General features: G+C 37.2%; 1 protein-coding gene and 1 long non-coding RNA gene across 2 annotated transcripts; one reads left to right on the forward strand and one right to left on the reverse strand.

Moving 5' to 3' along the window:
- The first annotated feature begins 3,032 nt into the window (after window positions 1-3,032).
- On the forward strand, window positions 3,033-7,555 carry LOC306999374. Its single transcript, XR_013797836.1, has 3 exons — window positions 3,033-3,107; window positions 4,910-5,127; window positions 6,380-7,555. It is a non-coding gene; the product is annotated as an uncharacterized lncRNA (long non-coding RNA).
- A 3,121-nt stretch (window positions 7,556-10,676) lies between these two features.
- Window positions 10,677-15,592, reverse strand: tmem275a (transmembrane protein 275a). Its single transcript, XM_079613972.1, has 2 exons — window positions 15,219-15,592; window positions 10,677-14,092 (listed from the first exon to the last, which is right to left on the reverse strand). Exon 2 carries the CDS (start codon window positions 13,960-13,962, stop codon window positions 13,318-13,320), a length of 645 nt encoding a protein of 214 aa, XP_079470098.1. The 5' UTR covers window positions 13,963-14,092; window positions 15,219-15,592; the 3' UTR covers window positions 10,677-13,317.
- Between the last annotated feature and the right edge of the window lie 1,814 nt (window positions 15,593-17,406).

The raw sequence follows: 17,406 nt of genomic DNA on the forward strand, positions 1-17,406 counted from the left end.
TCAAGTCCAGTGAGAAAGAGTCTGGTCACTGCTCCATCATGAGCTTTGTCCATTCCTGGAGCTTATAGCAAACTGGGCTTTCTTACTTTCACCCACATACCCAAAAGGCAACCTCTGCCACGGGTTACAGCTTTACAGTCCTCTCATTTTTGAAAGTACATCACTGAGTTGATCTTTATTTTGTAAATATTATGTGTTTACACTTTAAAAAAAGATCTGTAGTACAATGCCCAGGTCTAAGTTAAACTGGGACAAACTCTGTTGCTTAGCAACTGTAAGGTTATCCTTGTGGCAGTTTTGCTGGCTGTCTCTTGCTGTTATGAGCTACACACTGAGAGTTTCAGAAACACATTCTGTTCTGATTTCATTTCTGTAGACAGACTCCATTCACAGAACATGCACATGCCACTACAAACAACAACAATGAAAATGAATGCAGTAATACTATCCAGTTTTGGTCAGCATAGAGTGTGAGGAACGCCAACTGCCTTAATCCTCATCAAGACAATCATTGTCTAATTACTGCGGAACATATGAATAATTTGAATGTTATTCCAATTACAATAGAACATAATCATCATGTAACATGCGCAACACATCACATGTCACGTGTATTACGCAGATATAACAGTTATAACAGTATATAACAGCAACAACAGTTCATTGCATCGAAATTACAGTAAAAACAGTAATGTTATGACATTTTAAAATAATTATTTTCTATTTTAATATTTTTCAAATGTAATTCATTCCTGAGCTGAATTTTCATCATCATTACTCCACTCTTCAGTGTCACGTGATCCTTCAGAAATCATTCTAATATGATGATTTGCTGCTCGAGAAACATTTCTTATTATTATCAATGTTGTGCTGCTATCAATTATCAATTGTCACAAACAGCTGTGCTTAAATATTTTTTGGAAACTGTGATACATTTTTTGATTCTTTAATGAGAATAAGAACAGCATTTATATATATATATATATATATATATATATATATATATATATATATATATATATATATATATATAAAGTATTTTGTAGTGTAATAAACGTCTTTACTGTCACTTGCTGAAAAAAGTATTAATTTATTTCAAATTTACTGACCCCAAACTTTTGAACAGTAGTGTATAAATTATTATTATTATTAGCATAATTTTTTTCTTATATATTTTAACACCTCATTTTCATACAAATTATCATAATATTATATCAGAATTTCATTCTGTTTGGTAAAACAGTTTAGTTGACTTGAAGTTTTTCATGCTCAGTGAAACTTAGATCATTATCTGAATGAAGCATTTTTTACATGCCAGCATCCCTCCTGTGTCCGAGTCACAAGAAGGTGTCAAGAGTGCAACTCTCAACAACTACACACATAAATCACAGCTCTTAAAAGCAGGGCCTTCTCGCTTTCTGTGAAGGCCGGAAAAGGCCGGACCATCCCCAACTTGTGATCTTGTTGAAAGATGCTTAGCTAAGAATTATGTGCCAAGTGAAAAGGGGGTGTTTGCACTGCCTGTTTCCCCCAAGTACATTCTCCTGAACAATCTGCTGTCAGGGGGGATCCAGATCGGAACCAAAGATTGGTGGACCAGAGTGGCTATTGCAGCTTGGGGTGATGAAGGGGGGACGTAATGAGAAAGCTGTCCCCGGAGGTCCCTGTCCACATAAAGGCATGATTATTCCCCCTCTTGGCAATGGCAGCTGATGGCAGGACTGGTCAGACACTGGACTCAGTATTCTTCGGTCTCATTAGACGAGCTCCTCCTGGTCACAGCATCGAGCTTGTTTGTTTTTTTGGGGAGAACTGTGGGAAAGTCATTAAAGTGTAAAGCATCCCCTTTTAATTCGTTCTTAGGGATCCTTTCAGAAAAGAGAGAGCGAGATGATGAGATCCCGCTGGTAATGAGCGGAGAACTGACCGCACCAGCAAACCGACACAGTTCTCCATCAATGTGGCATCCATTCAGTCCATCTCCTGGGAAGAATAGACACACTACACTGTTTGATCTGTGCTCCACGTCTGCTCTCAAACACTAGCTTTCACTGATATTTTATTACAGCGCTGCTTCCTTCCAACAGAGCCCATCAAATCATCATTTATTTAAGTGGCTCCCCTACACACCTGTTGCATAACCCATCTTGATGAGCTAATGGAGGCTTGCCACCAGCTATTTAGCCAGTTTACTGCTCAGCAATTGAGAACGAAGTGCTTCAAACAGGTGAACCAGGGACCTCGACCTACACTCGTGCAAATAAAGATGTCCCATCCGCTGTGGAGGTGTGTAATGAAAGGTGGAGGTGTGTAATAAAATGGCCAAAGGAACATTAGACATCGCATCGCAACATTTATTTCCATCAAAAGGTGCATGCATACGTTTTTGGTCAAGATCTTGTATTGACAATGCAAGAGTCAAGCACTTTGTAAAGTCTAATCCAGCACATCTCAAAGACTTTCAATGAATTTAAGGTCTGGACTCAGAGGTGCCAATTCATGTGTGAAAATTATTCTTCATGCTCCCTCCCAACCATTATTTCACAATTTTAGCCCGATGAATCTTGACATTGACATCCTGGAAAATAGACATGATGTGTCTTACATGGTTGTTTAAGAAATGAAAAGCTACACACTCCATCAATTGGGAACTGCTGCCAAACATATAACATGCTAGAAACATAATAATCACTGCAATAATGATCCAATCACAGAGTCTTAAGAATTTGCCTATTTAAATACAAACAGCAACTTTTTGGGCCATAATATACACAATATACATATGCTACCTTTAATAATATCTTAATAATATTATTGTATCGAAATATACACATCTAAATGTGTTGGGGATTTTGATTGCTGATTCAGATGACTGCATATTTCAGTCTAATAATAAAGAAAAAGTGTTTATGAGAAGAAAAGAGGCATCGTTTCAAAATACAGCTGTGAACCAGTTTGAAGCAGTTTGATTCATCACATCAGATCTGTGCCGTGGTGGAGGCCTCTACTGGTTACCAGTGGTAATGCAACTTGTTTACCAATCCCATCCATCATGATCCGATGCGGGAGAATCTCCTGCAGAATGGAGCGCCAGTTCTTCGCGTTTGGTGAGCTAAATATTAAGCAAAATGCTCAATAGTTCAATCAATGCTGTCATCCTGTTTCTACGAAAGTCTTGCAAGATAACATTAGATCACTGAACCAGGTAGGCTATAGGCCTACTAAAGAAAGTACACAAGCATGTTTGGCAAATATGGACTTTATAAGATTCAAATAATTTATCTTGGCAATATGACAATTGTACTTTGTTCTTACCAAATCTATTTTGGGCTGCACGTTCTATTGATCTGTTTGAAAATGTATAGTCAAAGGGTCACAGTTAGATCAATCTCGTGCATGAAAGAGCCATTACCTCATCATATAGACAAAGTAAAACGTCATTGATCAGTTTCTCATTGTAAAGGAAAGCCAAAATAAGATATTAATGGCCAGAGCAACACATGATCTCTACCAACGATCTCGTATCGTATAAAGCACTTCTGAGTGCAGTCAGTCACATCAATGGTATTTCTCAGGATGTGTTTTGATGATTTGCATTGAGGGGTCTGAAAAGAAGCTTACGCAACAGCAGTGGATCATTTGTATAACTTGTGCTTACTATAGGCTGGAGGGAGGTCAGAGTTACTCTTTGTCTAGGGTCATTGGTATTCCTAATGGCTTGGGTGAGCAAAAAAAAAAAAAAGTTATTTGAAACTCTCACACATTTAGGTTTTTTTGGTGCCCTCATTAATTCCCATCATAGTGTTTCCCTGCAACAGAAGCCTGTGTATTGTCATTCCTGGACGATTCTGTGCAAATTAACCACATCTTAAATGATTGCATTGATGTTGCAATCTAAACAAACATCACCAATAAAAATATTACATTGTTAATATTATCTATATAAATTTTAAAGAAATGATAATGACTCCGATTATGATAAGGGTTATTATCATTAGCTAAAAACATTTTTGTTAATCGAAATAAAGCCGAAATAAAACAAAACAAAAATATCTGATGAAAAACTTAAAGTAAACAAAAATGAGAAAATTTGAAGCACTGAAATTACTAACTGAAAATACAAACCTAAAACTGAACTAAAAATATATGAAGCATATAAATATAAAAATATAAGAAATATATGAAAATAAATGAAACCTTAATAGCAATATTAAACTTAAAACTAATCAAATGCGAAAGCACATAACATAATTACTAAAAATAAAACAGAAAACTCTAGTTTAAAATATTACTAAAAACTATAATAATATTTAAATAATATTCAAAATAACACTGCTGCATAGGGACAGTCAAATCGAAAGAAAAATGTATAACAAAACATACATGTTAAAAAAACTAGAAGGACAATGCACGTTCAATGCATGTTCAAATATTTGAAGATCTATATTTTCAGTCCAAATTGCATAGCTTTGGTGTTGCAAAAAAATTAGCCTATCAGTTTAGTGTCGTGACCCAAATTAGCATAAAAAGAACATTTGCATAATATGCACGTTAATACAATGCAGATAGCCTTGATCCAGTAAGGAGAGATAACATATTGATATGCCCATTATGAATATTATCATAACCAATTTTACATCAGCAAGATGCCAGATGAACAAAGCAAGATACTTGTCTTCAAATAATGGTAAACTAAAAAACAACAGTGATATGTTCTTCGGGTGCCGAGGCCATTCTCATGCGAGAGCTCCAGTCTCCACTGGTCTTTCCCAGTACACTCGGTATTAAAGAGCTGGGTTAGTTTCTCCACGGTTACATAACCGCTGTCTGCTTGCATTGAACTCCTGCAGCTCGTCTTTCCTTAATCTCTTCTGCTTGATTATTCTCTCTCTTTCTAAACCCCTCCCAGACGCACTCAAGCTGGGGACACAGACGAGGTTTCTTACACACACACACTCTCTCTCTCCCGAGAAACCGCCACGGTCCAGTTCTGAGCGGATCGGGAAAGCTGAGGAACCCCGTCTGTCCCTCAGGGGAGCGCAAGGGATTTTAGACAAGCGAATCACGCCATACTGTCACACAAACACAGTCACACGCATCTGCAGACAGTGCAACTCTCCTACTTTGGTAGGTTTAGTCAAATCTGGGTTAAAAGCAGAGGTTAGTGAATAAAATATATCATAGGTATTGAGAGTGTTTATTAGTGACACCTTATGCATATATTCCTGACTAAGCACAACTCTTTAGTCATTACTATTGATGTGTTTGGGCCTATTCAAATTACAAACAAGTCTCTAATAGTGCACATGACACTTACATTTGTATGTGGTTGCATGAAAGGGCCGTCCATGACTGGGTGCCAGTTATCATATTAGGCAATTGTGTATGAAAACGTGCTTCTGCAAAAATGCATATGCAGTGGTAATTAGTAACAGACTGTCCAAACATATTTTGACTTGTTCATTCATTTCCACTGCTCATTAGCATTCTGCACCTGCAATTCACAGGATGCCGCATCCCAAATATCACACTAAAATTCGCCAGTTCTTCTGAGATAATATTCACTTGGAAATACACAAGGCTAGAGCAGAAAAAAAGTTGTGCTTTTTGCTATGTTTAGGTCACATTGAACGGACTTGAAAACGTTATCGTATCTTCATAAGCCTCTTATGTATAGTGTGTGAATTTCCACAGACCCTCAATTTTAAAATAAGAGAATCATCATGGAAAAAATATATTTTATTGAATAAATATGATTGAATTTTTTTTGAAAAAGTATTAATCATTGAAATGCGATAAGATAATCTAATTACTAATAGCCTATTTGTTGTATTAATATATGTTAATATGTGAATATATTTACATTTTATACAAACAACAGATTTTAAAAATAAAGAAATTATCATAAAATGAAAAATAAAAAAATAAAAACTCCACAAGGCTGAAGAAACCCCATATATGAACAACATATCAACCATTTCTCAAAACAGTGTTATCTTCATATTATTTAAATACTATTATATTTATAGATATTTTGAATCAGCTTTAATTGTATATATCTTTTGTTTTATTTCTATTTAGCTTTCATTTATTTTTATTTTAGTAATTTTAGGCAATATTTGTAAAACAAAATTAAGTTATTTTTTCATTTTATTTACCTTTAATTGAAAAAAACTTTTTTAATAGATTTAGTTAAAAATAACAACACTATCTCAAAAGCAATATAATAGCATAAAAATAGCACAAAATAGTGCATAAAATATGGTTTTGCTCTTTCAGTACATCACTGGTTCAAATGAATGAATGAAAAAAAATCATACCATTCTACACTGTTGTGCAAGTTGTGGTTATTGTTGTTTTTGCTCATTTTGCATTTCAGGTGCTCAGTCATTGTAGATCATCGGGAGGGCGACCTTCACTGTGACCTCTGCATTCCACATTACAACAACATTACATCGCTGCGTTTCACCAGCACGGTTTGCCATCCTCACAGACATTAATTCATCATGCATGTGTCATGTATGATGGTCAGGGTTAGCATGACTAATCATATTTACGCTTGTTGTAATAAAACAACACCTCCAACATGTTGCAAACATCTGGAACGACACATGAACACATTCTCAGAAGAGCTCATGCTGTCAGCTATCGTTGTTATTGGCTAAAGGAACATGAAGACAAACCTCAAAACAGGCTGTATTTTAGAGGTGCCGTCAGTCCGACTGACCCCGAGTGACTCTGTTAAGTAACTAAGAATGGTTTCAGAGGACAGCTGAAATAAGAGACAGTGCTGCTGATAAACACGTTCATTAAATCCAGTCAGAAGCTAGATAAACTCTTACGCATGCAGAAGTACTTGTACTTGCACTTCAAGAGAACTTTGCTCTTTGATCAGATCATCTTGACATAGAAACAGCTGTGGGTATAATGATGCGAGCAGTTTATTGCATCACAATGTAATACAATGGTTCAGGTAAAAAGAGATAGCAATGTGAATGTGTAATCACTAAATGGACCTAATGACATCTCTAGTATACAGAGATGATATATCACATCTCTGATATATCAAAAGAGATAAAGGAATGTCTAGTTTTCTCTGGGACGAATATTATTGTAAAATGGATGGTACAAACACTAAGTTTATTATACAGGGAAAGTACAGATCAAGACAGGTTTGTCGTTATTAGCAGCAGATCAGCAGATTTATTCGACATACTTTATTTATTTACCAATGTTTAATATGGCATGTGATTCAGATACAATAATGCATATGCAAAAATGTAATACACATGGTATTTGCACTTCTCCCAATATAGCGAAAAGCTTAATATGGTTTAATATGGTAATGATGAAGCAAATTGTTTGTCAAATGTATTGTCATTCAGACTCCTGTGAGTTTGTGTTCATACTTACTAGAACAATACAAATGTGTCAAGAGATTAGGAGCTCTATTTTATCTATTCTAACAGACACAACTCAAAAGAACTGGCCGAGATATTGTGTCGTTTCAGATGAAGCTATAAAATTCTAATGGTGTAATAAATTTGTGACTAGTACCCTCTGGTGGAAAAAGGCTTCACTACTGAAACAAACCGAGGTTTGGGTTGTTTTAACCAAAAAAGCTGAGCTAAGCGATGCCTAAGGAGTGTGGAAGTGCAAACTAAATATATTTTTTGATATTACATTTGAAAAATAATAATAATTAAGTAGGTAAGTATTTTTTTAATAACCAGATTGTCATGAACCATATTTATGATTTTTAATATTAGTTGATGCTTCTGACCTGTAGTTTCATGAAAGACCGACTGAGGGCGCTGTCTGCCAGTGAAATCCGTTGGAGAATATAGTCACGTTTTATAAAGTGACAATTAAGCACACACACACATAACAATTTTTCGTTTTCTTTCTCAGCATTTCGGGGTGGATTGATTGGGATATTGCACTTATTTGAGCTGAAGTGAATTTCCACAATACGGACACCCTCACAAGCAACCATAAGAGTGTAGCCTAATGTTATCAGCATCAAGGTAGGTGTAGTAACTCTGCATGTCTTCAAAAAATGTAGGCCTACACAAATTGAAAACAGGTTGACGTGGTTTGGACAAACATAGCAGTGGATGAAAAAAATGTTTTATAAACTTGTAATAACATTTTATTATATAGCCTAGTTTTTCATAGTGTAGTTGACTCGTCTGTTTTGCAGTGTACTTATTGTAGTGTGGTTGTATTGTGTTCTCCTGTTCATCCAACACCTTAGCAAAAATTTAGTTTGGAGCACAAAAGTTAGGCTACGTTAATTTAAGAGGGGTTTGAATGAGGTGAGGTTTGAAACCATAACACACATTGGACGTTTTTAGTTACCGATATATAGCTTTGCTACAACTTTGCAGTGTCACTATAGCCCCGGTCTCCTTTATATAGGCCTACTGCAGGGGTGGCCACACTCGGTCCTGGAGGGCCACTGCAGAGTTTAGCTCCAACTTGCTGCTCTGACTATTCTTTTCTTTTAACTATAGTTTTTTTCCACAGCCGCTACATCGCTTTGTCTCGTTGTTAAACTAGTGCATATTTACATAATCATTTGAAGCGTATTGTTGTATTAGCCAATAGCAAAAATACCCTGTTGACAGAAATTCCAGAATCGTCAGCAATGCTGCCCATAGATAGCGTGGTGAATGTTTGCCAATGAATGGGCTGTTAAGTATAATTTTGGCTTTGATAAGATTTTCCTAATAGGAAAGAATAAACCTGGTGTCCTCCTTCAATTCTGTGGTTTCAACACAGCACTTAAATGCGACGAACTTCACAATTTCAGAAGTAGGACATTTCCGTTAGCATGTGAAGGCAGCATAAGTTAATAATTCACAAACTTCCTTACAAACAAGCGCATACTGGTAATCAGTTTTTCAACTCTTACAGTTACGTCACGCATTTCTGGTCTTAAATTGTAGTGTTTTGTTTTAGTTTTACAATTTAGAATTTTTATAGAATTTCCCTCCAGTGGCAGGGTAAGACCAGATAGACTGGGACATTGAATGAAACCTTTATTGCCCCGAGGCGATTTGTTTTGCACTCAAGGGAGCCACATTGAACATGTAGCACAGATAACAGTAAATAAAACACTCCAAACATCCAACAACATCGTAGACATAGAGGATACAGAAAACAAAACATAAACAACAAACGCAGCAATGGTGGTGACATGCAATCATCAGTCCAATAGCTAAGATGAATCAATAAATAATTAAATAAATAATCAATAGTGCACATTATAGAATGTGCCTGTGTCTGATCTGGTCAGTAACTGAATGCTCCACGGCACAAATGATGTAATGGCAGCACGTTTGGTTTTTGTTGGGGGCATTCGAAATCTACGTCCAGACGGGAGGGGGGGAAACTCTGAATATTGATATGGTACTCTTTAAAGTTGGCATGAAACGGAAGTTGCAATAGTGTTTTCTTCCCTTGATGTATGAAACAGCTTCTCAAACAAGAAGAAATGTAGGGCGGGACTTGATTTTGTTAATCAGGAATTGATTGGATAGTTGTGGTTTGCTATTGCTGCACTGTAAAAAGTGAACATGTGCAGTTGTTGTTTTAATGAGGTATTTCTACCTAAATTTATCTAATTGTGTGGTTGTAACCTAATACAATCAGGTTTATGTAACATAAAACAAGGGTATGCTGTTTTAACTTAATTGTGTTACATTGACCCCGATATACAATTTCCAATAAAGCTCAGGATGGACACATGCACACTACGACTGCACCACACCTATAGAGGGCAGTATAGTCGTGACTTGTGTCGGCTACTGGAGATGCTCTGAAGGACAAAGAAGAAGAAAAGGTTTGTATTTGTCCACTCCTTGCTGATTGGCAAATGTTGCTTTAATGAGAAATTGTGATTTTGGGGTTATTATACACATTATGTTGCATCAAAGTTAAAATCACAATTGACAGCGGCGCTACTCTTCAGCACAATGAGCCAAAAAAATTCAATAACAGAAATTAGTCTAAATGTCCAACAAAACTGAACATTAAACTACCAACATCTTTCCATTTACTGAAAAACACAAAAAATAACACTTACTGGTACTTATTCCCTAAATATACTCTCCTAATGCAGTCCCTTGCAAAGCATGCTGGGAACTACAGATCCACTGCCCAGGGCTGCATTTCTTAAAAGCATCGTGAGCTAAGTTGATCGAAGAGACCATTGGGGGCAAACGCCCTACAATCTACTTAGGCTTACGTTTATATACATTGTGCATAATTGATGAACGACACTTGACTAAATTAAGTTACGTGTAAAAAACACATAATCATGCTAAATTTTACATCAATTTAGAAAAAAATAATAATGATGTGCACAGATAAATCATTAATAATGATTACATTACACAATGTGTTTATTTGTGCTATATAAATAAATGAATGAAATGATGAATGCAGTATTCCGTAAAGCAAGAATTGTGAATTTCTTGGGGACTTTAAAGATGGTACGTAAATCTATCGCGTGAACCTCTTATAAAGCCAACGCTCATAACAATTTGCAACTATTTTATGTTTTGATGAATTTTTACAATCTTATTTGTACTTTTTTGTACATCTGCTTACACCCCACTACAAGTTACATTTAGGAGTGGACCGTCTGGCTTTTTATTTTTTTATTTTTTGGTAAAAAACGATTGTACATTGTACAAAATCACACTAAACCTTGTGAAATCCTTTTTATGTGCATGATTTTTTTAGATTCTAGTGGCTGGTTTGGCTTTGTGACTAGAAAGGGACATCCTAGTTCATAACACAGTTTCAGCTATGAGCTGGCTCCTTCACATACTATTTTCTTAACAGGTAAGCATATGTGAAAAGTAATTGAACCTCTTGTTTGAGAGAGATATCCATATAGCACGTCAGTCCAGTGAAGTAAATGGGATCAGCCTCACAACCATTGAAGCCACACGTTACATCAAATGCAGCTTTATAATGCTTGAAATGACAAAATGTCAAACAAGCATTTAAGAATCTTGCTTTTAATGTATATTCCGGCATGCCAATAGTGTTTATTTTTCATTATCTAATAATGTAAAAAAAAAAAAAATCACAGATAATCAGATATACTCAAAAGAATAAAGAGAAGGGTTCAGAAAAGACAGGAGTCACAACAGGTGTGGACACAATTCTAATTGAATTATGCATGTGGGAGTTAAAATGTATAATTATGATGTGTACAACTTACAAAACACACAATTCAATTTTTCAGTGCCAACAATACTTAAAACAACTCACCATTCTTCATTTTACTCAACGTGGCCTTTTGCCAAATTAATAACAATAAAGCAAATAGGCATTATCAAAACCTTTCAACCGGCATCTGATTGCACGTCCCTCCATTTAAATATCTGTTTGAAACCACACATGGTAGAAAGTAATGAACAACACATCTCTATAAACACAGTAATACCACATAACCAAATGTTCTCATTTGACATTTGAGTAGCCCTCACTGGTTTGATCCTGAGATCACTGTCATTATTAAGGCAGCATTCAATTCAATTCAGACTATAGCAGATGTGTAGATGGCAAATGGCAGCTTACAAACAAAGGTGGACGTAGTTTGTGGGGTCAAGCATGCCAATGTTTCCACGGCTCCCAATCCAACTTCTCTTGTCTCCCTAAAACTACATGGAAAGCTCACAATCCTGTGACAAACAAGCGGATCAATGAGTTTAATGTTTCTCTTGAATTCATTGAGGATTGTTGATACACTTTTTGTAAGCATGCAGTAAATGTTGCGCTTTCTTCTGCACTCATCACCCATATGACTTATAATAAATATACAGCACTATATTACACAGCTGAAAGTACATAAACGGATGCAAATGAAAAGAAACACCTGTACAGAATTATTACATTAAAAATCAGCCCTTTTATCTGGTTGGAACTGATGAATATGACAACGAGAGAAAATATAAAACCGTAGCTACTTTTAAAAACTTCATTAGATCGTATTAATTTTTTTTAAATTATAACTGGATAATGGTTCGCTTTTTCGGCGTCCGAAAGCTGCTGACCTCTCTGGCAGAATCAACATGAGGGAAATGATTTCGCTGTTTGGTTTGAACCATCAGTGCGGGTCAGTGATGGAGGGCATGTTTGAGAACAATTCTGGCTCTTGCTTTCAAATGGCAAAGGAAAACCAGGGGGCACAGAGACAGTGAGACATTTTGTGGAGGAATACTGTGAGCAGATGTAGGCAGTATATTCAGATGTTACTGTGCTGTGTTAGACAAGTATTGACAACAGAAGAGGGAGACTAGGAGGAGAAAACAGCCTTTGGCAATCATAAGGGAAAGAAATAGCATTTTACTTGGCAGCATTATAAACCACAGTGTAAAATAAAGACTGAATGCTTGCGGCTAGTTTCTTTTTTACAGAAAAATGGGCTGTTGGTTCATTAAATAATGTCACATCCCTCAAGAACAAACAAATTGCAACAACAGAACGTGTACAGCTAAATAACGCGGATACGCTTATAATTATAATCTCTATAAAAGTGTTTATTCCGTCTGTCATTGAAGTCGAACTACCTTGTCCAATTTGAACTCGAACTATGGCACTGCTTAGCAACCTCGTTTTCTTAGTCACAAGAAAAAAAACATCAGTGCTTTCGCACAGTGTCGCGGCTTATTTAAGTATCCGATAAAGACAAAATCCAAAGTGTTCGGCCACAGAGTGTCATCGAAAAAAAGACCCTTATACCCTTGAATGTATTTTAATGTTTAAAATGACAAAGACAAAATATTTAAGAGAAAATATACAACATCTCTATTTTTTGGTCTGTGCACTGACATATGACAATGCGCAGTCTAATGTCTTTCTCCGTTCTGTTTCTTAGGCTCGTCTCCAAAGCCGTCTTTACACAACAGCTGATTCTGTCTCTTTTGAGCGCAGTAACTGTGAATGCTCTGAGTAACAGTGGCACAGTATGAATATGTGAAGCACGCCACAGTGATTCACCTTTCAAGGCTCTCTCTCTTTGGATACGAGAGCATAAGAGAACGCAAAAAGCTCTTCATATGCTTCTCACATACCTCTGTCATTTTTATTAGGAACACATGGCTTGGGCCTCGCGGACTCCAAAAAGCAACCTGCTGGATTTATGCGAACGTTTCAATTGTTATTGCACCTTGTGGCGCAAGCCAGCTGTGCTAATCAAACGAATTCTTCACACACAGTGCTTGTCTTCCCTTCTGAAAAACTATTTACATAACATAATACCAGCCCTTCTCCAGAGAGCGACCTAAATTGGCAGCTTTAAGTGGCGGCGCAGTCTGAGGGCAAAGTGAGCCGGACCGCCCCTCCACCCCCTGTCGAAGCAGAAAAGGCTGCTGAGCTGGGTCCGTTGGCCTCCATAGTGAAGAGCTTGCAGGCTCGTGGAGGGACGTACTCCGGGGCGGGGACGGTGGCGTTGGCGGCAGTGGCGGGAGCCTCTCTTTCGGGGCTGGAGGCGTGAGAGGAGCAGGGGGAGTTTGTTGGGCTGAGCTGCACAGCTGTGGTGTCCTGCATTGTGTGCTCGCTGGTCTCGATCTCAAATGCTGCCCCTCCACCTAACCCCCCTCCGCCCCGACCCATAAAGCCCAGACCGCCACCTGCTTTGGACCGACGGGAGCTCTGAGGCGGAGGCAAGCGGCTGCAGATGCAACAAGCCCCGAAGAAGGAGAACGCCACCAGCAAGAGTATCGGTCCGATGATGATTGGGGGATTGCTAGAGGGTACAAGCGTGCTGAAGGCGAAGGCGCCCACTAAGGTGATGTTGATGCCCGCCAACATAATACACAATCCGCATGCGCAGCAAAGGGCAGGAGAAGGCAGACCTTGAGGGCGGGATTTCCGCTTCTTGCGGGTCTGAGTTTCCTTTTTGGGCACTGATGTGCCAGAACTCTGTTCGCTGCAAACCATATTGGCGAGGGTCACGGTTACAGCGTTGCTGCCACAGTCCCACTCACAACCGCCAAGTCCTTATCAGCAAATTGTAGGAAAAGAGCATTGCTTCTTAATGGGTGCTTGCTTCATACGGCTGGGACGCTACCTATAATGAAGAAACAGAGTGAGTGGCATAATTTATTATAATCTGCAAGTGTTGTCAGAACTTTAATGTAACAAGCATTATGAGATGCCCTTTATTGAGCTATTAGAATCTGTTTGTTATTGTTGAATGTAATTAGATGACTGGGAATAACACAGGTGATTCACTGGAAGGCCACATGATGACTTAAACTTCATCAAAGTTGACTTCTCCAGCAACTGTGGTCAATAATAATAAAGACAGAGCACATAAAGACAAACACTACATATGACACTAAAACTTGTAACTTATCCCTAAAATCAGAGGGAAATAATAAGTGAATAAAACTCATGTAGAAACACCTAACCCTGGTTGTAAGACTAAATTTGACATAAACTGTATATTTGACCCTCAAATCTGATTGGTTGAATGGAATATTGTTCCAGGATCAACAAAGATGTTGATCCGGGAACATGTACCTGATTGTTGGTGAACTATCACTTTAAAGGGTTTGAGTGACAGAAAGCTCTGATTTTATTACAAATATCTTCATTTGTGTTCCAAATATGAACAAAAGTCTTAGAGGTTTGGATGACACACGGGTGAGTAATGACAGAATTTTTGTGTGAACTAAGTTTTTGTAAAAATGTTGTTATAATATCTTAAACTAACTTAGGCTGCAGATAACTAATTAACATGTTTTACTGGAATATGTCCCATTTACTATATAATTTTACATATTTTTGACAGTGAATGGCTCATTACTCAAGTCATGACACTGGAAGAAAAAGATGTTTTCACAGTCCCATTTCCCTTATATGCAGCTGTACTGGAGCTTTTCACAACACCAAGGACACATTTTACTTTCTGAAGACTTAGGAAGCTAATCATTTCATACAATACCCGTTTAAATCACATTGTTTCATTAACTGTGTGATGATTCTGTTACATGCGTAGGTAGCCTAATAGGAGCAATGAGCATCCTCAATGCTGGTTTTACCCCCACCGGATGTGATAGCGCATGAGACGAATAAATGTGGTGAAAGACATCGTTTAAACAAATATACACGCGAGCTGTTCATGCTGTATAAAGACAGGCAGTGCTTTAGAATATTATCAGCGTCTCTTCTTGAACAAGAAAATGCCTTACCGCTTAGTCGACGTCCAGAAGAATTATACAGGCTTGATGATGAATTTCTCTGGTTATACGTGCGAAGCTTGTCGTTTAATTCCCGAAGTCGAAAACGCCGTCCTAAAAAATACGGCGTCTTTCACGCGGGTTCCGCTAACGTTACCCGACTCATCATATAAAGATCAATACTCCTGTCACTCAATGCACGTCAGGGGCGCTCCACGCGCTGGATTCGAGTCTCGGCAGATTCTGACAGAAAAGATCACTAAACGAATATTCTTTACAAAATGAAAAGATAATATTTCAGAGTTGTAATATTTTCCATTCGTGTTGGCAGTAACAGGTTGCACAAGAGCCCGTGTTGATGAGTGCATCAGTGTGTGACTGTGAATGAGCGGGTGGGCATGTGTTCAATGAGTGTGTAGGGAGGAGGAACCCTCTCATCATGATCATCAGCTATATGTGCTCAGCTCCCACATCGCTTATGATAGTAGGCCAAACGAATCCGACACACCGATATTACTGCCCAAAAATACCATATGCCTATACTTAAAGTAGCCTAGCCCACTGGAATAAATAAACAAAAACATATTTTTGCATTGTTTGAAGGAGACCCCCCACATGCATTTATTATGATTTTACTGTAACAATAAATAGATTATTAAAAAGCCTAACTAGTGTGTTTTGCTGTAAATTTGCAAAGAAACGTTTAAGATATGTTTTGCATCTCTTCTTACAAAAATGTACAATGCTATAACCATAATTTCTGACAAAATACAATGTGTGTAATTTTATGTTATAGTGGTATTACCACTATTTCATTTTAAAAACGGACAGGATCTATAGTATTTAGGCATAATAAACAATGGTTACATTAAACTTTATGTGCTGAAAAAAACAATAAACCCTTGCACTGTAAAAATGTTTTTGCATTGCTTTAACTCATCAAAATAAGTTAAGCAATTTTAAACTTTTTCTATAAGTTATACATGTTTCAACTCATTTCTAAAGTCAGCTTAATGCAATTTAAGTTAAAATTACTTAAACATCCAAGTTGATTGTGATAAAAAAATTAAGACAGCAATGTTTTTTTTACAGTGTAGAATTTGGAATGGTTATAATGGGAAATGTATTGGTTTTAATGGAAACTGTAATGTTCCCTGTGGTTCTCTACTGGTAATGTGTTGCCCTCTTATTGGTGGCGTGTTATAACCCTAATGGAATATTTCCCAAAAACACACAGGACAGACAAGGTCTGTGTAACAAAACCAGCCTAAAAGCCAATCAAAAACAGCCCAAAACAAGCCCAGTGACCCAATAATATCACAACTTAACATAATGCCAATCCCATACCTAAAATACACATTTTAGAGTCACTGTTATGCATTATAAACTATTTCATCTTGACAATCACTGGTGGCCTGTTTTCATAAGGGAGTTCAAAGGCCCCTTTCTCACAAAATTCATAATCTAGCACAATTGTATTTATTTATTTAGCAATTTATAAGTAGCCCAATTCTGCGGGAAAACCACAAACTAAGCAACACTGAAACTGAAACCGAAACCACTAGGTGATGGTTTTAATGGTTAACGCTTGATGGTTTGTGATGTTTGTAATGGTATTTTAAGTGGAAACCATTAGAACTTCTGTGATGGTTTCTATAGTTTTTTTCTATCTCCCCTTACAAAAATGTACCATAATTTACAGTCTAATCATTTCCAGCAAAATACGTTAGGCCTAATTTATTGTTACTTCTGTAAAATAATAATAAATTCATGTGGGATGGTTACCATGATATATGATGTGAAGGTCACCCTTACTTTGTAAAAGGAGCCTTATAGGACCAATCATATACACACTGTGAACATGAGACTTATAATTGATGCCTGAATTGTCATCATACTTGTCTGCAGCTATGGTTACCATGGTACATTTGTGTAAGGTCATCTAGACCTCATTATTAAACCCCATTACCCTTTAGTGTACTTTGGATAGTTGTGTTGGCCATGAGCAGGTCACTATATCATCGTGAGCACTAATGGTCACACAGTTCACTTCTCATTTTATCAGTACAATTTTTGGTGAATGACTTTCTGTAGTTATCATTTACTGGCTTTTGAATAAGCTGTACTGTTTCTTCAGATCATAATGAAGTTATTTTTTCCTAGTCGTCTGAAACTTCTCTCTAGTGCTGTTGTGTGAGAC

The sequence above is a fragment of the Phoxinus phoxinus genome (assembly GCF_949152265.1).
Source record: "Phoxinus phoxinus genome assembly, chromosome: 5".
In the NCBI taxonomy this organism is placed as follows: Eukaryota; Metazoa; Chordata; class Actinopteri; order Cypriniformes; family Leuciscidae; genus Phoxinus; species Phoxinus phoxinus.